The 20751-nt window shown below is 32.0% G+C and overlaps 1 protein-coding gene across 2 annotated transcripts in view; it reads right to left on the bottom strand.

The window, feature by feature from the left end:
- Positions 1–20751, bottom strand: part of LOC121124377 (potassium voltage-gated channel protein Shab) — a 135810-nt gene that overhangs the window by 27592 nt on the left and 87467 nt on the right. For both annotated transcript variants that reach the window (XM_040719530.2, XM_071891151.1), the window contains exons 3-5: positions 9889–10115; positions 2519–2577; positions 667–1217 (exon numbers count right to left, since the gene is read on the bottom strand). In XM_040719530.2, coding sequence (XP_040575464.1) covers positions 667–1217; positions 2519–2577; positions 9889–10115 — 837 coding nt within the window. The remainder of the gene's footprint in view (positions 1–666; positions 1218–2518; positions 2578–9888; positions 10116–20751) is intronic.

Here is a 20751-nt window from a genome sequence, read left to right as displayed (position 1 = left end):
TCATTGCTTAATGCCAAAGCCCGTATTGCAAACAAGTTATGCTCCTATCAATCCCTCTGGCTAAAGAATTGCTAACAATTTTTACATCTGCTGTAGTGCAATACTCTGCCTTCTCTTTTAGGATTCCAAATGTTTTGGGTTATAGATGAAACTATGAAACGGATTTGTTACCATACTACCCAAAAATATCCGCAAAATATGGGAACAGTGTGAATTTCAAACTTTTGACTCAGATTTTTTTGTTTTTTAAATGTTTTATTATTTATGATTGTTTTACTCGTCAGGGGTTCTTCATTTTCCTCATTTTTTTTTTACTTTGTATTAGCATGGATGAACTAAAAAGTTATTCCGAGAGGAATAATTATAAATTAAAATGTTTATTTATGTTACTTATAACTTAATTCCTCTACATACATATTTTATACTATGTTACATAAGTATTTAAGAACCTTCATAATAATAAAAAATACATTAAAAAAGTCATCTAATTTCTTAGGACTAACCTCAAAATGAAAAGTACACACATTAGACCCCACCGTGTACGCCATGTAAGCAATTATTTTTGTATAATTGAAAAAAAAATGTGAAGCATAAATAGTTATTCATGAAGTTTCATGTGTCAAACTCTAAAAAACTATACAATATTCAAAATATATCCATCCTTACCATATCCAACCGTTGTGAGCGTCATGAGTCCCCACCAAAAGCTCTCTAAAAAGGTCCAAGACCCAGTTTGGACATCCTTTTCAGCAAAGTATACAAGGAAGGAGAAGGTAAGAACAGAGACACCAATCATCACAAGGAGAAGTCCGAGTTCCTTATAAGCTTGTTTTACAGTGTAAAATAAACTCTGAAGTCCGGCAAAATGCCTCACTAATTTAAAGATTCGTAGTATACGGAGCACACGGGTAAGACGAATGATTTTCCCAGCTCTAGCAATGATCCTGTAGTCTTCAAGGTTTGTCAGAATGAAAGATATAAAGTAAGGGATGATGGCAAGAAGATCGATGATATTCATGGGATCCTTAAGGAAGGCAATCTTTGTTGGAGAACAGATCAAGCGTACTGCAAATTCGAAAGTAAAGTACATGGCTGTGATAGAGTCAAAGATTTCTATTATGAGTATTGGACTTTCAGCATCGTGTTTCTCTGAGGAAGTGATTGATACGTCTTCATCTGTGGAGTTGATCGGTCCTACTTGGAACTCGGGGAAGGTGCTAGAGGGATTTGAGGAAGAGGGGCTTTATATTATATTTATCATCTGATATTCTATAAATTAAAGAATGCAACTTTTGTGGCGCTAGGTAATTTTGCCTCAGGACATTTTGCCTTTTAACCATTTTGCCTCATGGATATTTTGCCTTGATAATAAATAAATAAGATTTATTTCATTAAAATTGATATTCCATGGGAATTTTTTAATCAAGGTATGTCGTGTATATTAATTTAAAATGTATCAAAATTTTTGTTGTCTGTTGGAAAATGCTGTTGTCCTTTCCCTAAAAAGTCAACGCATACACCAACAAAATACAACTATATTATGAATTGAACCAGAGACAAAATAGTTAATAAAATTAGTATAACAAGAAAAACAAAAATAAATAAACACGGCGACAATTCAAATATAAGAATTGCTGATGACTTCTCCGTTAGTAATTATCTTGACACATGATGGATTATTCATACTAGAAAATAACTCATTAATTGATCAACTAGCGTTTATCATTATTGCAACAGAAAACAAACATTTAATGCATTTTATACTAATAAATATTATATATTTTGATTTAAACAATTCAAAGGTGAACATCAATTTCACCCAAAAATGATCAATAACGACTTATAAGTCTAAATTATTTATAAACTAGCAAATGCTTTCCCCCCGTTACTCAGACCAATGAAAGTAGCAAGACATCACATTGACAATGATTTATGTGGTTTATTCTAAAAGTTTAGACAACTTCGGAGTGGGCGTGCATTAATTATGAATTTTTAAAAGAATGGTGTTATAAACTACAAATAACAATTTTTGTGTTTCTATTTGACAACCCAATTTTAAACAGCTTATCAAAAAACCGGTTATTTTGTTCAAAGTATCCTTGAAGAAGTACACAATTATCCCACCGAGGAAGTGTCAACTCTCTTTTATTGTTTAAAGCTATCTTAGGTCCTATTAATTATTTAGGTTTGTTTAAATATTTTTTTATAAAAATGGCTGAATCATTGTGATGAATAAAAAAAACCCAAAAAAAATAAAAAAATTATGTTTTGTATATGGAATAAGACACTTATATGGCCCCCTGAAAATGGATACCTCTATCTCAGACTGACGAGGTTTAAAAGAGAGCCACCAATGATAAGTTTCATCATCATAGGTCCACGAATGTGGGCACCCATAACAGATACTCATTAACTCTATTATATTTGTATTGCATATATGGATTAAGGCAGAATATCCTTGAGGCAGAATATTTTAAGGCAAAATTACCAGGCACCACTTGTTCTGCCCTTTTATTACCTTAGTATAAAACAGGACGTTGAGATAATAATCATGGTCAATGACAAATAGGCAAATATCTGAAAAAGAAAAAGATTTAGAGATAAGTGATTTTGACTAAAAATAGCATTTGTAACCTAATTTTTCCGTTTATCAGGGAAAAAATAAAATAAAATATGTATATATATATAGTCTTAATCTTTTATGGCGAGTTGATGCATTTATAATTGAACAAAAATTATAAGATATGCCTAATTTTAGCACTAGTACAATAATATTTACATATTTTATAAACTATCGTTAATTCTACTGATTAATGATAGACAAGTCCTTAATGACTTGCCTCTCATATTTTTGCAAATAAACGGCCTAATTTCTCCTCATTAGTAATTAATACTGAAACCATATGATTAATATATTCTGTAGCTGTATAAACAATGAATGAATCTAATTTAGTATTCATTCTAAAGGAATCAACCAGGCAGCATGTATATATGATTTTGCAAATAATATTCCAGAATGCAAAAATAGATCATTTCATGTGTGTGAACATATATTTAAACAAAAAATCCAGAAAAGGAGATTGTAACACTTACTAATTCAATAATTAGTGAAAGTTGAGAGATTGAAAATGAATCATACTTTGATATATTAACGGATAAACAATTAATTACAAAACTAAGCAGACCTGAGCTCTTAACTTACGTACAAGTCGAGAAAATGACACTTGAACGTAACCAATGAATTTATATTCGCACACTCCAAGGAGTGGGGGATCTCCAGGACAACCGTTGACGCTGTCAGCTAGTGCGAAACATTCTTGAGGAAAAAGAGCTCTGTCCAAAAGGCCACACTGTACCTGGAAGAGTTAAAGAAAACAGCCCCAGCCAATCTCCTCAAGTCCATGGGGGCACATGCAGGAGATGTCTGGGGTTCAGACCAGAATATCTAGAGGGATAGCAAAAAAAAGAGAGGGGGGATAACTAAGTGAAGGTGGAGAGGCCCCCCCTACAGGCCTGATGCCAACCCTCTTGACTAAACCTTTTAGTTTTGCGTGTCGAAAGGAAGGCCTGCAGTGTTTGTCATCCAATCATCCCTCAAAGCCACTATCAGTGAGCAAGGGAACGTTATATTAGAGGACTACATCCGGGACGGGTGCCAGGCCTTCCGACGCCCTTGAAGCCACCATTGCCGTTAAGGGCGACTACATTAATAATTAAGATATCCCAGACATATCCCATTTATAGTATTAACTTTGTTGAAATTATATTGTTAATTAATAAATTATATCTTGTTGAAAGTTAAAATTGATTATGTTCATATTTTAATGGACCAATTGTTATTTTATGAAATTGTAGGCTTTGTAATCGAATTTGTGGGAGGGTTTAGGTTAGCCACACAAATTTGTTACAGTTTATAAACTTTATTTGATTTAAGAGACTTATATTGGCCCCAAATGGCCTCTTTCAAATAGTATCTATTAATTTTTTATTTTAATATCGTGAGGATCGATTTTGTCTAATTTAAATAGTGCAATTTACGCACACTGAAACAATAACTAAGAATAATTTATAGGCACAATATTGACGAATATTCGACGAAGAATACAATTGTAGTCCGCAGCTAATTTTGAGATAAATCATTCTAGCTTTTTTTGTGTTGACACATTGTCAAACTCCTACTCTGAAAAAAAATAAAAAAATAGTCGTATTCTACCTACAAATCGGTTACCTGCTCGGTAATATATATATATATAATTACGAAATGGGATTTTTGTAGAGTGCGAAGATAAGGCGTGAGCGAGCGTTTTGTTATACAATTATATTAATGACAACATAATAAAATGGTTACTGTCTTTCAAAAAGTAAAAAGTCAATGCAGCCTCCACTACTTGTGGTGTTTATGCTTAGCACAGATGAATATAGGTTGAACAACTACTCTGATGAGAAGTCTTCCCTGGAGTTGTATTAAATATCACCTACCGGCAGGTAAAAATAAAGAAACCAAAATTTAATACGGTCTAACTAGCCCCAATGTCTTCAAGAAGATACTAAACTGCCATCGACAATAACTGGCCGTCTGTATAAAATTATTTTTCTGTGGTGATATCTGTAGAAATATGCCATAAAATTGAAGCGTGTCAAGTAGTACCTTTACATATTGGAAGAGGGTAATAATACCCTTTTAAGGTTCTTTATAGTTATACTTTTATCATCGACTCAAAAGAGACGACAGACATAATAATGTAAAAAAAACCTCCCCTTTAATATAAATAGGTATAAAATTGATTAAGTCCTCTATGAACATCTTTTGAATTGCGTTAGGATGAGATTTTCGTAGATGAGTAATACAGTTTTATTCTTTTCGCATTCTACGAATATATCTATGGGTTTTTTTTTTATGTGGATGTTTTTTTGTTGATAGCAACCCCAACTAGGTCTGCAGTTCCGTCCGGTTCCATCTAGTCCCGTCCCATTTGTTGGTTCTTAAAAAAAAAAAAAAATATGGATCCCTCATGACATCATTAGGGTGTTTTTCCTTTGTTTATTATTGCGTTAAATAAGTGATAAAATGATTGTTTTGCAAGATATGTGCAATGTTCTTAATATATAATATAGCATATCTTATTTGGCATAATAAACTATCAAAATTTTATGAAAAAATCATTGGACGGACAGTTAAGGACTGGTCCCAAGAACTGACACTCTTCAGGACCAATAGGACCGCTCCTAAGCCTAGACTGGACTTAATAAATAAGAACATACATTAAACTACTCTCATATGAGTTATAAGTGAAAGTTATTTTTGGACTCGGAGTAGACCTCATTAAAGAGGCTAAAAAGGCAAGAAAAGACAAGTTGGTTGAAATAAAAACTACAAATATAAATTATGTTCAGGATCACGTAACCTCGATCAAGAAATATCAAATATAAATATCCTTCGCTTATGATTAGAGTTAGCTATTTTTGTTTAAAAATAACTTTTATGATTTTTTAGAGTATTATTATGTTGTAGATACTATGAACTATGGTATTATTACATGTAATGAATGTTTGTAAAGAAGACGTGATAACCATGAACTGCGCAAGAGATGAAAATAGCGCATATACATAATTTTAGACGAATCAGAATTCTTGTTTGATATACGTGACGCCTCTGTCCCTTACAGTCTCTTTAGACATTATCGTAATTCCCACCTTTATCCCTGTTAGATGTAAACATATACTAATTAACATATAACTATATGTTTATTTCCTTCAGTTTACAACTGTTTGCAGATAATTGAATGCAACATCATGACAACTAAGCGGCTCTTCTCCAAAACATTCTTCCCTTTGCCCAGGTTACCATGTTTATTTTTTTTTTCTTGCTTTGTTTTCATACCAAATATGGTTCAGATTTACAACTCCAAATAGGTGATATCCCTCGTCATTTTGAGGTAATGGGTGTGTGTCTGAATGAGTGAAGATATTTTAGGTAGGAGAGAGTGAGGATACATATGACAAAAAATCATTTGTTTGTAAACTATAATAAGTTGTATGAATTAAAAGATAATGCACCGCCCGAGTAACATGACATAGATAGGGTTACCTAAGAGAGATAATTCTAAAGGATTTTTGATGTAGTACAATAATTAATAGCCATTTATTGGTGTTTTCAAAACTAACAAAAGTAGGGTACTACTGGATACACCAGCAGGATACACGATACAGGGTAGGCTGAGACATGTTACAACAGGAAGACACATGTATAAACTGATATTTTTTAATATATTCAAGCATTTATTTGACTTTAATTACAGTTTGTCAGCATAAAGTAAATACTTATAATAATTACATAAGTAAAATAAACAAATAAAATATTTAGAGAAATAGCATATTCAATCATAAAATTTAAAGAAATCTTTTTTTTTACTACTTACACAAAATACAAAAAAAAACATAATTAAATATAATACAATTACTATACATATATACAGTGGGAGTATTTATAATAAAAATGGGGTTTAACAAGTCTCCTCCATAGTGTTGGAATCAGAATAAACGATGTGAATTGAATATTGGAACGAAAAATATATTACATACATATTCATAAATTGAAGAATATGCTAGACTATGGCATTTAATAAAATAAAATAAAAATATTATGTTTTATATTAGAAATATATCTAAAAAAAAAGTATCCTAAAATGTTTACTTTTTGTGTCAAACATTTTAATGTCGAAATTCTTTATAATGGTAAGCATTAGGCAAACAAAGTTTTATGTTGATTTAATAAACAAAGAAAGGCATTCAATCTTATAAGAACAGGATGGTCTGATAGCTTTATATTTTAAAGTTATTGGGGCTGTAACATGTCGTCTTCTCCGTAACATTTTCCCCAATGTGTTTTTTTTTACTCAATATTATTAGGGATTTGAAAATTACACAAAATTTTCGTAAGCATATATTTAAATAATAATTATATGTTATTAACCTGTAATACATTATTCCCTTTATAAATTATTTCCTCCTTTAGGTTAGATCGTTTTAAGAGCGTCAAAAAGCCCCTCGTGATGTTCAAGATGAAAGCCTCCATGGTGTCTACGTGTGAGAAATCCATAAGTGTTTAAAAATATATAGTGTGGTTCCTTTCAAGTTAAATAGAAATGCAAGGATATACCATCATGTAATCGGGGTTCCTTGAATTTTCAATTTGATGTACCATACTTCATACTTCTTGGCAAGACAGACAGATTTTGACGTCATAGAGTATAATAATACTAGAAATGGAACAGTAAAAGTATATATTTTTGTACGTTTCTAGGAAAGAGCGTTGTGGAAGTCAAACATCAGTTGGAAAAGCGTTACGGTATAACCTTGAGTTCTTATTTAAACAACATATATATCAACAAAGGAGCATATTACATTATTAAAGAGTAAATACTACACATCTTCTGAGAGATGGTTCAAATGTACTCTCAAGACCGTTGGAGGTTGGAGCCCAATTCTTTAATGACCAGAGGAGTATTTGCCCATTTTGCAATGAAACCAACGAGACTACTAATCATCTCTTCTGGAGCTGCAGGCTTTTAAGAGAAAAGATTATGAGCGGATCTCATATGGACTACTAGAAAATTTTGGAGCAACAACTGATAGATATGTTTTTTTAGGACTGTTTTTATGTGATGTGATAAGCCTTTGATTTGGTCGAATAGCTTATATTTATTTCTGAATTAAGTTACGCTAACTTGCCCAATAAAAAAATCTCCCTATCTTAAAAATTCAAGTATATTAGCAGACAAGGAGTTCCATGCTTTATCGAGGTATCGTTCTCCGTTGATACCTATGTCGTCTATCAAAGTGGCCAACATGTCTTTTATTTTTAGTTTACACTCACGATTTTTAAAACAATTTTTCATCTTTGGTCATTACTTTAATTGTTAAGTCGTCTCTTTCCTTAGATTCCGTCATTACTTCTGGTCAAGTTTAGCTGATTTAAATCAGCAAATGATTTTGTTTAAATCATGGATTTAGTTAAACTTTAAATATGGTTTCATATAATTACAAATTGATCATGAATGATATATATATATATATAACAACTTGTTAAACGATTAATTTTGGCCCTAACTTCCCGGTCAACCTTACGTATATTCATAAGAATTGGTTAGTTATTTTTATATTAAATGATTTTGAGAATTCTGATATTATGTTTCATCGTGTTTTGGTGGTAATGATGAGACAATGATCACCTTCCTGTCGATATGTAGTAGGTAAGATACAAACTACCAAGTATATTGGCTCCTAATGATCTATACTGTATGTTGCCTCAACTTAGAGAAAATTAAGGGAAAGTAACGGAACTTGAGCATAATAACAGTTGCTTATTTAAGCTCACTTCATGTCATTTTTTATTTTTAAGAAAATTCTTAGTCTTCGTCTTCATTTCACCCTTGATAGATTTTCAATTGAGGAATATAAATTTAGATATAATGTTGCCATTTTTATGCAGAAAAGTTCATTTTACTACTCCAATCCAGACTCCGTGTATTGGACTTATAAATCATTTATAATTTTGCAGACCGTTTTTTCCATTAGTTAGTTTATTGACAAATTAAATTAATTAATTAAATTAAAGAAAGTAAAGTGATATATTTACTTTGGACATGTGCAAATTACATACAAGTATTTGAGATGGTGTAGATATTTGAATGGAAGTCTAAATCTGACTATTTGATTCAGACTGTTTCTAATTTTATATCTCCACAACTGTAGAATATTATTAGATAAATTTATTTTAAACGAATCTTCTCATTTTATATTTATATATATATATAGCTTTTATTTTATTTATAATTATTTAAATTAACTATTTGAATATGAAAATTCCTTAGATACACATCAAACAAATCTTATTTAAATTAAAATGATGGGTGTATTTAATTTTTTCAGGAAAAGTAAATAAAAAAAAAAAATCACCAATCCTGCTTATAGTATTTGTTAACTGTTATCTATAATCAAAGTTGATAATCCTGTAGAGAAAAACGCGTGTTTAAAGAAGGAGGGGGGGGGGGATACTTTTGGTATCATTGCCCAGTTACTAAAATAATAAACATCTTCCTCTATGAAGAATGTTACCAATTACCACCTTTAAAAATAAATATTAGATACTGATAGTCGATAGAGAACTGAATAAAATGCCTAAAATAACGTCTCCTTCTGTCTGAAAATGGGGGCCCAGGAATTTTAAAATACTTACCGGACGGGAAGCAGAAGGCTTGTGACTTCCACATGAAGATAAGTAATTAAGGTTTAAAATTTGACTCCATGGATTAACTTTTCTTTTTTTAGATAAACATGAAGTAAATGATAGTAGGATTCTAAAAGCTGATCGTACTAAAATTGGAGGATTGGAAATTGTTTTGCCACATAAAGTTATGACATATTTAACTGAATTCCGATGGTCGAAAAAGAACAAATCAATCTATTATTTTGATATTTGTATTTATAATTCATTGTTATTATTAGTTATGTGATTACAATTGTTTAATTTTGTATATGTAACATAAATGTATGATGGTTTATTTTTTTAGTATGTAGAGTATATTTAATTTAAGCCTTCTCTTTTAAACTTGGAACTTCAAATATATTTCGAAATACTCTACTTTGTCGTTTCATTAGTTATTATTCTGAGAATATCGTTCATAATGATTTACAATTTCATGGAGTGTGACGTTTTCAAATCTACTGTAACGGATAAAAACCGTCAAAGTCAATTATTCGTACAAATACAATAAACATAATAAACAATGATACCATATGTATTTTTTTCCCCTTCTCCTGCCACGTGTTTTTCTATACAGGATATTCAACTATATCTATAATCTAATAAAGAGTGATACTGTTTACCTGTGCTCCCTTGGATCTCTCCGGATACTCTGTTAGATTCCAAAGGTATTTTCTAACTTTTGCAATCTGTGAATAACCAAAGTTTTCTAATTTCTCTCGTTCTTCTTCCTCTTTCATTTTAGAGTCCTCTAACTCGACTTCTTTGAGGCCAACCTCGATCTCTGGATAGTATTTGAGAGCACAGCATGGTTCCAACATTAACTCATCGATTCCCCAATAAATTAAATCTGAAAATGAAAAGTGTTTATTTGTTATATCATAGAATAAAACTTAATAATCATTATTATATAATAAGATTTTTTTTCTCTCTTTAGAAAATGTCAAATTGTGATTATTTCTGTTTCCTCGCCCCCTCTGGATTAAACAAAGACATTATGTCATCTTCAAAAAAAGAAATGAAATATCTTTAAAAATGATGATTAATATTTTGTGATTTTTCTTTGAATATGTCTTTCCATAATAAAGTTAAGGAGAATAAAGTTCATAGCTTCCTTTTATTTCTCGAGCCTAATGAATGATTATACCGAGTGGGCTATTAAAATATAAACCCTTTGAATTGTAAACTGCAACAAAATATAATTTATTAATTAACAATAGAATTTCAAAAAGAATAATAATATAAACAAAGGTGTCTCTGAGCTCTTTTAATCAGTAATGTAGACTTAGCAGCATTTATGGGTTTCAGGCTGTGAAAGAAGGCCTGAAACCCATCAAGAAAACCATTAAGAAATGTTCATTTTCCTTCAGTGCTCCGTCACTTTAGTGAGCCATTTGATTGATCAATAGAGGGCAGTTCGAAATACTGATAGTTAAATCAAACATAACATTTATAACATAAAATCTTCTGAGGCTCTTAGCCTGCGCAGTTACAACTATTAGAATATAGAAGTCAAAAGATTTTTTTTTATTTGAATTGATAGCAAGCTACATACATTTTACAAAGTAAAATAGTGGACTTGATTTTAAATTAATCTGGATTTCTTTAGGCTGAATATTTTAACAAGGTTGAATTTTTAAAAGTGGGGACTATTCCTGTTAAAAAATAACACAAAGCTTGCAAATTTGAACAGTTGTTAAGATGGAGGCGAAAAGGCAATGAGTGTCGAGGGGATCATGAAGGTTGTAGGGTGCTCCCAGAGTCTTGTTTTCAAGATTAAAAGTATGATGGCTTCAAGTGGAGCCTTGAGAGGCCCCAAAGAGAGCAGAAGACGAAAAAAAATTGGGATCATGGGGGACGTGAATAACACAATCACCAGAAGTCCGTCCAAATCGATGAGGCAGCATCCTAAGGTACTCAATGTCAGTGATTGGGCTATGAGGAGGTATATGGAAGACTTCGAAAAGGTATTTTACGTACGACGACATCGGTAATTACTTTAAACAGTAACGACGGCCAACCGGGCGAAGAGAGACCATCAATTGTTGATTTGGTTAAAATATAATGGGTTCCTTTATTCTCAGACAAGAAGTTTTAGACCTTTGATCAGGGTAGGAATGACAGCTTCTTATCTGAGTCAACTGTCAAAGTCTCTTTAATCAATAGGGCCAAACATCCTTAAGATATAACAATGCTGGGCGGCGCTGCCTTGGACGGGAAGGCACACCTCCTTACTGGTTCCCCAAGGGGCTCAAAATCGGGCAAAAGGAGTATGTGGAGGTTTTGCAGATGGTCGTGAACCCTTAGATTGAAGTCAATTATGGGAATATCTAATATATATGGCAGCAAAAAGCTTCATGAACCTGCAGACCTTGTTACACCCCCATTTTCAAGTGCGTCTAGCGTCTTGTCATCCGTTTGGACAAACTTCTTTTCAGAATGTTTCCCTGTTGACTATGTGATTTTGAGTGTACTTAGGAAGAGAGCCTTTTCGAGGTTTCACCGAAATTTGGATGCCGTTCGTCGAGTAGTACTGCCTAGCCATACCCATAGGCTTCATCAAAAAGTCGTGCGGAACCTTTAGACCCATGTTGGAGCCCATGGTAGTAGACACTGGAGAATATTTTGAAAAATTGAAAGATACATCAATAATGAAGTCCATGATAAAGCCTCAATTTGTACTCCTTTTCATTCTTAACAAAATTTTAGCCCATTCGTTTGCTATCAAAAAGTCCACGATTTTATATCGCACACTATACTATTTGAATTGAATTTAGGATTCAAATAATGATGACTTGTGTAATCAATACGAATAGTACATTGAATTGACTGAAAGGTACATAAATCATTCTTAACTTATTGTTTGCTATATGTAATACTACAAAAAACCACTTATGTAGATAGCTTCATTGGATTTTTAAACATACAAAGAAAAATCATTTTATCTTTGTGCAAGATTGTGTAAGAGGTCTTTAGTATTTTTCTACGTTAATGTCAAGTATTGTTATTTCATGTACAAGGCTTAAACTACAAAGTTACATAAGAACTACATACTATACATTAGTACAACATTGAACAAGTTATGATGTCACGCTTTACTTTGTTTTTTTTTATCATCTATTAGTAGAATGATCCAATACCAGGTGTGGATAGTTTTTTTTATTATACGCATGTTGCATTATACTTCTGGTGCATATACAGGGTGAGATTTTAAATCCAGAAAATTTTAGGTTCAGGCTAAGGAAAGAAATTCAAAAATACATAGCTATTCACAAAGAATTTTACTTTATAAAAAAAATATATATATATATATTAAATTTTTTCCCAAAAAATTTCAAAAATTAAAAGTCAAATATTAAATTTTTTTCCAAAAAATTTCAAAAATGCATACAGAAAATGAAATTGAAAATATCAATCATTCTAACATTCTCTCTACAGAGGTGCCCGGAGGAGAGGGGTTGTTGTTACATATTTTTTAAATAGAAAAATTAAAAAATTTTTTGAAATAATTTTAAAAATCTATAGCTATTTGAAAAAAAAACATTCAAAAATTAAAAGTCAAATAATAAATTGTCATTAAAACAATTTCAAAAATGCATAGAAACACACAAAAAATTTACTTTTTAGGCAAAAATCGCGAAAATGAAATATCTAATATTCAATTTTTTGGAAAAAATATTCAAAAATTTACAGCTATTCACAAAAAATAAGTATATTACAAAATAATATTAAATTTTAATTTTTTTCAGAAAATCCATAGCTATTCATAGGAAATCAAAAATTAAAAGTAAAATATTAAATTTTTCGGAATTTTTTTTTTTGAAAATGTATAAAAATTCATAGGAAATTAAATTTTCTGGAAAAAAGAATTCAAAAATGCATAGATATAATTACAGAAAATTAAATTAAAAAGCCAAATAGCTATTCACAAAGAATGGAAAATTAATTTTTGGGGGATAAAAGTTCGGAAATGAAACTTTGAATGTTCAATTTTTTGTATAAAATTTCAAAAATCCACAGCTATTCCCAAAAAAAAAATTTGGAACAAAATTTCACTATAAATTTTTTTTGCATTGCTGCATAATTTCCCCGAATGCTGAAAAAAATCCATTAAAAAGCAAAAATTCCTTTTTTTGGGGAGGGGCTATAGCCCTTCAACCTACGGACCCCTAGATTCAACCACAGTCTCCAACCTGGCCTTGAACCTTGGTTTATGAGGAACTCTTTCTCCATGGTGCCCACTGTCTCAATAATGGAAGCCTGCAACCCGTCAATAGTGTTATCAGTTGAGAGGAAAATTGTTTATTCGTTTAAAATAGTTATTTTCTTCAAAATGCTAAACTTTGAAGAATAAATAATCTTTTAAAATTGCTTTAAGAATTTTCAAATTAATGGATCTTTTCTTTCCATTATTTTCAACGATAGAAAATTACGGAACAAAATAAAATAAATCCAAATTTTTATTTATCTAGTACAAACGAACAATCCAAACGTAGGGGACATGCGTACCAACATAAATAAAAAATAAAAATTGAGAATATAATTTGCAATTAAAAAAATAAAGGTTTCTTTTTAATCAGACCTCATAGGCATTGAGAGCATCGCTTTTTTAGAATGTTGACCACGACTAGCCTTTGCCTCAATATGAAGTAGACCCCTTTTATTTCAACTTTTTTTGAATTATGATTACGAGTTTAGCAGTTAAACTACTTTGGGATATAAAGAGTGCATTTCCAAAATTGCATTCTCCTAATTGATCATCTTTAGGTCCCACATTTGGATTTACTTATGAAAAGGGGTACAAAATCTATTTACATTTTGCATCAAATATTTTTGATATACATTTTTGTAATCCATAAAAAGTATTATAAAGGTTTTTTTTTTTTTCTTAAATGGTCTTAATAAAATTCAACAAAAGGATAAAACAATTAATTATCTATTAAATAGTTTATAAATCTTGATGATCAGTCAAAAACAGAATCTGGTCAAACACGGATTGCCTCGAAATAGGGATTTTCAAAATTAATTATTTAGAAAAGTATCCCAAAAATTGTGGTTTGTTTTATATACTTCGGATATACGCATATTTTTCATCAGAAAAATTACATTTTCCTTTATCCGTTTTGATTGGTTTATCTCATGGAAAAGTATGATATGATCTCCTGTAAATCTTGTTCCTAATTCATGCTTTAATATGGCGTAATTTACCTTACTTCACCTGGTTAAGACTCCTTCCTTAAATTTGCACAACAAAAATAAATCATTAACAGTTATATTGTTCCCTGGTAATATAAAGAATGTTATATCACGATGGACAAATAAAGGTAGATGTGTGACTTAAGTTTTTGTATTTCAGAAAAAAAAACACGAGTAGTGTTGACACACTTAAATGAACTCTTTATTTCAGGTTAAAAAACCTTCAGCTTTGATAATATTTACTTATCAAATAAACATATTAAAATTATATAATTCCAAACTCTGGAGAATTCTATTGAACTATGATTAATAAAAAAATTATGGTTCATATTGAGTTGGACAAATATTGTATAGGCCTTGAATCATATTTAAGATAACACTGTATATTGTTTTTCAAACTTTATTCAAATCTATATCGCTCCTGAAGAGAGTCCGAACAGTCATTATTAAAAAGCGGTGTGGAAGTCAAACATCAGTTGGAAAAACGTTATGATATAACGTTGTATTTCTATTAATCTTGCCTCAGCCTAAATGAAAGTCATAAAAATCTTATGGATGTAGTTTTCTGACAAGTCAACAAATGCAGATGTGATGGCGGAGTCCTAGGCCATCACAGAGCCAAGACGTTTGTTCCAGGCAGCTTCCTCGACCTTTGCCTATACATAATATTTCAAAGGATTAAGATCAGGGGAGCTGGGAGACCACATGTTCTTGGGCTACATTCAAAAGAAGCATTGCTCTAGAAAAACTACTTCTCCTATGTGGCCGTCATAATGAGATGTTTTTTTCTCTTGTCTCTTGCTTTCCTTATGTTTTGGAGAGTAACCTCAACCACATTCATCCTCTTGGATATACTGCGAGTCGTCCTCAATTGATTTCTAGCAACGGGGTTTTTGACAAGTATGGCTATTTGCCTTTGTTCTTACTGTTCGATTACAACCTTGGTCAGAATTTATGGCTTCTGTTCTTTGGGTTTCAAGTCTATTTTTTATGTCTTACAAAAAAAGTCCGACTGATCCTGAGGCATTGACAATTTCAGTTGGGGTCTTCTGGCGCATGAGGATTTACAACACAAGAATTCTTTTGAGTTACATTTTGTCGTCTTTGAAGATACAGACAAAATTTATACATAAAACCATTTACAAATGATTTTTAAAATATAAGGCAATTTCACTTATATACAAATTAAATATGAGACATGGGTAACACTGGGCATGTATTTGTTTTTAATATGGGACATAATACTATTTTAACAGTTGCCGGGACTTTTCCGGGTAATTTATTTTGTCCCCAACTAAAAAAAAAATTATATATATAAACACGCAGCTTATGTTAACAAGGGTTTTATTTGAGTAATATCGTCAGTCTTGCCGCCACCTTTTCCTTGTACTCTACCAAAATAACATCCCTAAATCGGACTCCAGATTTGTTTTGGTTTCGGTCTGAAAATCCTATACCAGTCTGAGCCATTATGATTTTTTATCGATCGAACTAATTCAGTCCCTTTTACGATGTTTAGTCGGAATCAGTCTCCAAGAAAAACCCATTGCATTAAAAATGTTGTCTAGATCAATTCTATAGATGAATTGTTGATGACGTCAATTCAAATGTATAGTTGTGAACAACACACAACAATGACATTATATGAAGTTAAATATATTACAAAGATCAAATATGGGCAACTCGTAAATCAGGTGGATAAGTAAGAAATTTGGTCGATATATAGAGACTAGAAAAAATTAGTCACCGAATTGAAAACAATTCAATTTCTGTCTATGATGTGAGATTGTAGTTTGGACCGAAATATCGGTCGAAATCGTTCCATAAAAAATTGCATAAGACCTAATAAACATAATACAAAATCGGTCTTGGACCGTGTCTCAATAAAAGTATTGATATTCATGGGGGTTGGTAGGATTATATTTTTGGGGGTACTTGATGGTAAACTTTATATGGTAAGGACCTCTACTTATGCATTTTTAGCTGAGGCCCTTTCATGCAAAACATGTGTACTATATATGTGTAGACTGAAAGCAATCTTTAATTTCTCCATCTTCCCCAGCCTTCCTTACAGCCCCAATTTGAAAAACGTTGTCTTAAGCAACCTTAGTTTTCAGTGCCCCTCCTGGAACTTGAAGCACTATGCACTGTGAATAAGCTGTTTGTGTCTAATATGATTTCCTGGGCCTGCATTTTCTAGTGACGCCCTTTGTTTTAAGTGCCTGTTACCAAACTAAGCATGTATATAAAAAAAACAAGACGGAACACTGGAACTGAGACCAATTAAGCTGTAACGAGACCGAAACCGTTGAAATGAAAGAACTGAGACTTGGATTTATATTAACGAATGAAATTGGACGTCGTTTGAATGACCACCACGTGCACGTTTAACGAAGTCCAATCATTGAACCCAATTTTCGACTACTTTTCCGCATAAATTGGCTGAAACTGCAGCAATTTTGCGTTGAATATTTGTTCTGAGCTCTTCTAACGTCGACATATTGTTGGTGTAGACCAGGGCTTTCACGTGACCCCAAAGAAAATAGTCTAGAGGCGTTAAATCGCACGAGCGAGGCGGCCAATTGACTGGTCCATTTCTGGAGATAAGACTTACTCTTCAATAAATTGGTTGTAACATTTGCTGTGTGTGAAGTGGCAAGTCTTGGCACCGTCTTGTTCCAATTCAGGCCAAAAAAGCGGTTATCATGGCCAGTAAAGTCCATATCTTAACCATTGTCATCGTCAGGCAATGACACCGCTAGCATGTAATCCACAACAAACAGTAACTTTTTGGGGATTAATGGCGCCTCATAAATCACGTGTGGGGGTTTTCCGGCCCAATAGTGCATATTTTGCTTGTTAACAAAGCCATTGAGCCAAAAATGTGGCTCATCGCTGAAGATGACTTTACGTTGAAAATCAGGATCACTTTCGAATTTTCCTTCAGCCCATTTTACGAATTCCCGACGTTTGAATTGGTCTAGCGGTTTCAGTTCTTGTGTCAACTTGATCTTATACGGATGTAGGCCAAGATCTTTTCACAAAATTCGCCACAACGATGTCACAGAGATGCCCAACGATTGAGAACGGTGCGTAAGAGACAAATTGGGGTCATCTTGAATTGATGTGCTTGCGGCAGCAATATTTTTTACACTTTGGGCATTTCTTTGTCTCACTAGCACAGGAACATTATGTAGCGTGTATGTGGACTCAAATTTTTTCACAAAACGTTGAATTGTTGGTTTTGCAGGTCGATTACGTTGACCATAAATTGGCGTTAACGCTCTTAAAGTATGGATGAAAGACTCATCACTTTTGTAGTAAATTTTAATAATTTGTAAGCGTTGTCGAGTGCGTACTGCTCCCTGATAAAACTACAATTATTTCTGAGCACAGCTGCGAAAGACACAATAACAAATATGACGTCGTTTTTGAAACCTATCAACGTAATATGTGAGCGTCCCCATTTAAAAAACCCTTTATTTCTCAAAATATTATACTAATGCTTGTTCGTCAATCCACGAGTCTTGTTCAATATGACTAATCCATAATGTCTAATGATATCATAATTGATAACAAAAAATTAAATTAAAAATTAATCGAAAATCCTAATTTAAAAAAAGCAAGTTATCTGTGTTAAGCCGAGGATTTTTCACCCCATGTTATAGATAAATATTACATATGTATGTAAATCAATTAACTATACAGTTTTTATATATTTTTTTATCTCTTTATAATTGAATTATTGTTCATCAAAATTTAGGAACTCTACAAATAATTCATAGCATTCGTGATATTCAATATCCTTACATATCTTCGTATAATAAATGCTTCTATTCATTTAAAAAAAAAGTTATTCATTTGTTAGAAAAAATAGATGTTTAACGATGATTTTGACATTTGAAGAGCATATTATATTAGATGAATACGTGTATTTACTAAATGAGTCATCTTCTGACTCAAGGGCTGCTGCCTGTATCCTCAACATGAAAATCTCTCAATACATAATATTGTATATGTTGTAGTTATGAATTAATACTACAGTGGAGGTCTTTTTATGATAGATTATGGAATTCTAGACACTTGGAATACTTATGAAATAAAAAATGAAGTTGACTTTTCCATTTTACATCCAATCATTCTTTTAATATTTGTGTTGTGTCGGTTCTCCTTTAGAACCGAGAACCTCAGTCAAGTTTGGCCCCAGTCCTTCAAGAAGGTAAAATGATTCATCCTGACGTCTGAGGGTCTTTTTCCTTTTTTTGTTATTCAGCTATAATGGGTGTCTGTGGACAGTTACTTCAATTAAATATTTTTTTTTGGATGGGTGTATATTTTTAAAATCTTGTTTGTTGCATATACTTTACACATCTGTACATCATGAACCTTTATACGCGCCATCATTTCGCTTCATTTTGCAGGGAAGAGTTGTAGGGTCACTACCAAGGGCTTGGAAGCCTCAATGTGTCCAACTCATCGGTCCACTACACGATCATGTGGTACAAGGAGATTAGAAGCGTCTATGAGAGGCCCAGGAGTTGATCCAGGCAACGAGGTCGAAGATTCAACAGCAAAAAGAAACACTTTATTAGAACGATAGCTCATATAACCTGGTGTGTCTCGAGAAGCCATACGTAGGGTAATTAGGGATGACCTGAGCATGAAGCCGTATAGTCTATAAAAGCAGTAGATCTCAGGGATGCCACAACATCCAAGAGTCTAGCCCAGGTGAAGGTTCTTACTCAATTCATGTAAGCACGTTTTAATCATTTAAACTGAGAGGGAGATCTTCCCCGTTGAGCTGGCTTGCAACAACCACAACGACTGGATGCTGTGTAGGGGCATCGAAGACATTCTTTTGAGCGGGTGAAGCGTGTTCAGGGGTCAAAAGGAAGCCTTGGTGATAGTTTGGGCTGGTGTTACTCCCTGCGAGATGAAGACGCCCTTAATCGTCATTCTCGAGATTGTGAAGGCAATCAACGTGTAAGCAAGGACATGTGACCCTCTTTTTCTACAGATCTCAAAGTATTGGACTTCTCCATATAGTCCATCGACAATAATAGGATAAATTCTAAGGACCGACAGTTAATGACTGATCTCAAAATATTGTAAACCATGTGTATTTTTTAACTTGTCCGTTTTTTTATAAAATGTGTAATCTGAGGAATGAATTTTCTTTTCTTTAGCTGTTGATATTATTATTTAATACCTGAGAAGTGGACTTTTTTTCCTAAGTACCATTTTTATTATTTTTAAAACCTGTTGGAACCTTTGTCTGTGCTCAAAAAAAGACGAAGAGTAAACTGTAAATAATTTGTTGTAGAGGTATAGTTGTATATCCTTGTTTGACTCAGAGTGGAAATGAAGATTAAGATCGGAGTAATATATAACTATTTATTACTTCTGTAAGATAAAAAATAGCCCCTTCCTCCCAAAAAAATTTGAAGAATTCTGTTTTTTACTAGAAAATTTATAATTTGATTTAATTTTTCAATTTTTTTTCCAAAAAATTTAATTTTCTGTCAATAGCAATGGATTTTTAAAAATTTTCTAAAAATTTAATATTGGAAGTTTTTGTTACAACAAATTTAATATATTTTAAATTAACTTGTTAAAATTTTTTTCCAAAAAATTAATATTTTGTCAAAAGTATGAAAATTTTTCTCCAAAAAATTAAAAACTAAAACAAGCTCATCCCCCTCCAAAAAAATATTTATATAATTATGTGGACGTCCTTAATAGCAAAATGGTCTTTTTTAAACTATTATTTTGAAATATTGAATTGACATCCGCCTTTTTTGTAAAATTTGCCCATCTTTAGTTTTAACTATGCTTAGTAAGCTTTATCATGCAAAAATAATATATTTACACGAAAAAAGTATAACATGTACACAATATATTTATACAAAACTTTTTATATGATGTATGTACGTCTCAAAAGTTGAATAATAGAGACTTGATCAATGAGTCTTCCTCATTATATACGGAGTACATTTCGATGAATCAAAACAGGATTGAACTATTAATAAGACGCGGCAGCATTACTAATCGAAGGAGGAGGTGAGTTTCAAATGAGTTAGTCATATTCACGGTAGAGTTTCGGCTAAAATACATATTACCTTGGTAAATTGAGCGTTTTTATGCGATGTCATTCATTTTGCAGGTTTATTAACAATTGAAAACACGTTTTTTTAACTTAAATATTAAGTAAATATTGAACTATTGATTCTCAAAGATGGGGACATTAAATAAAAGGACTTAAACCTGACTCTATATCAAAAATGTATCCA

Source organism: Lepeophtheirus salmonis, chromosome 9 (assembly GCF_016086655.4).
Source record: "Lepeophtheirus salmonis chromosome 9, UVic_Lsal_1.4, whole genome shotgun sequence".
Taxonomy (NCBI): Eukaryota; Metazoa; Arthropoda; class Copepoda; order Siphonostomatoida; family Caligidae; genus Lepeophtheirus; species Lepeophtheirus salmonis.
This window is presented reverse-complemented; position numbering and strand designations above follow the sequence as displayed.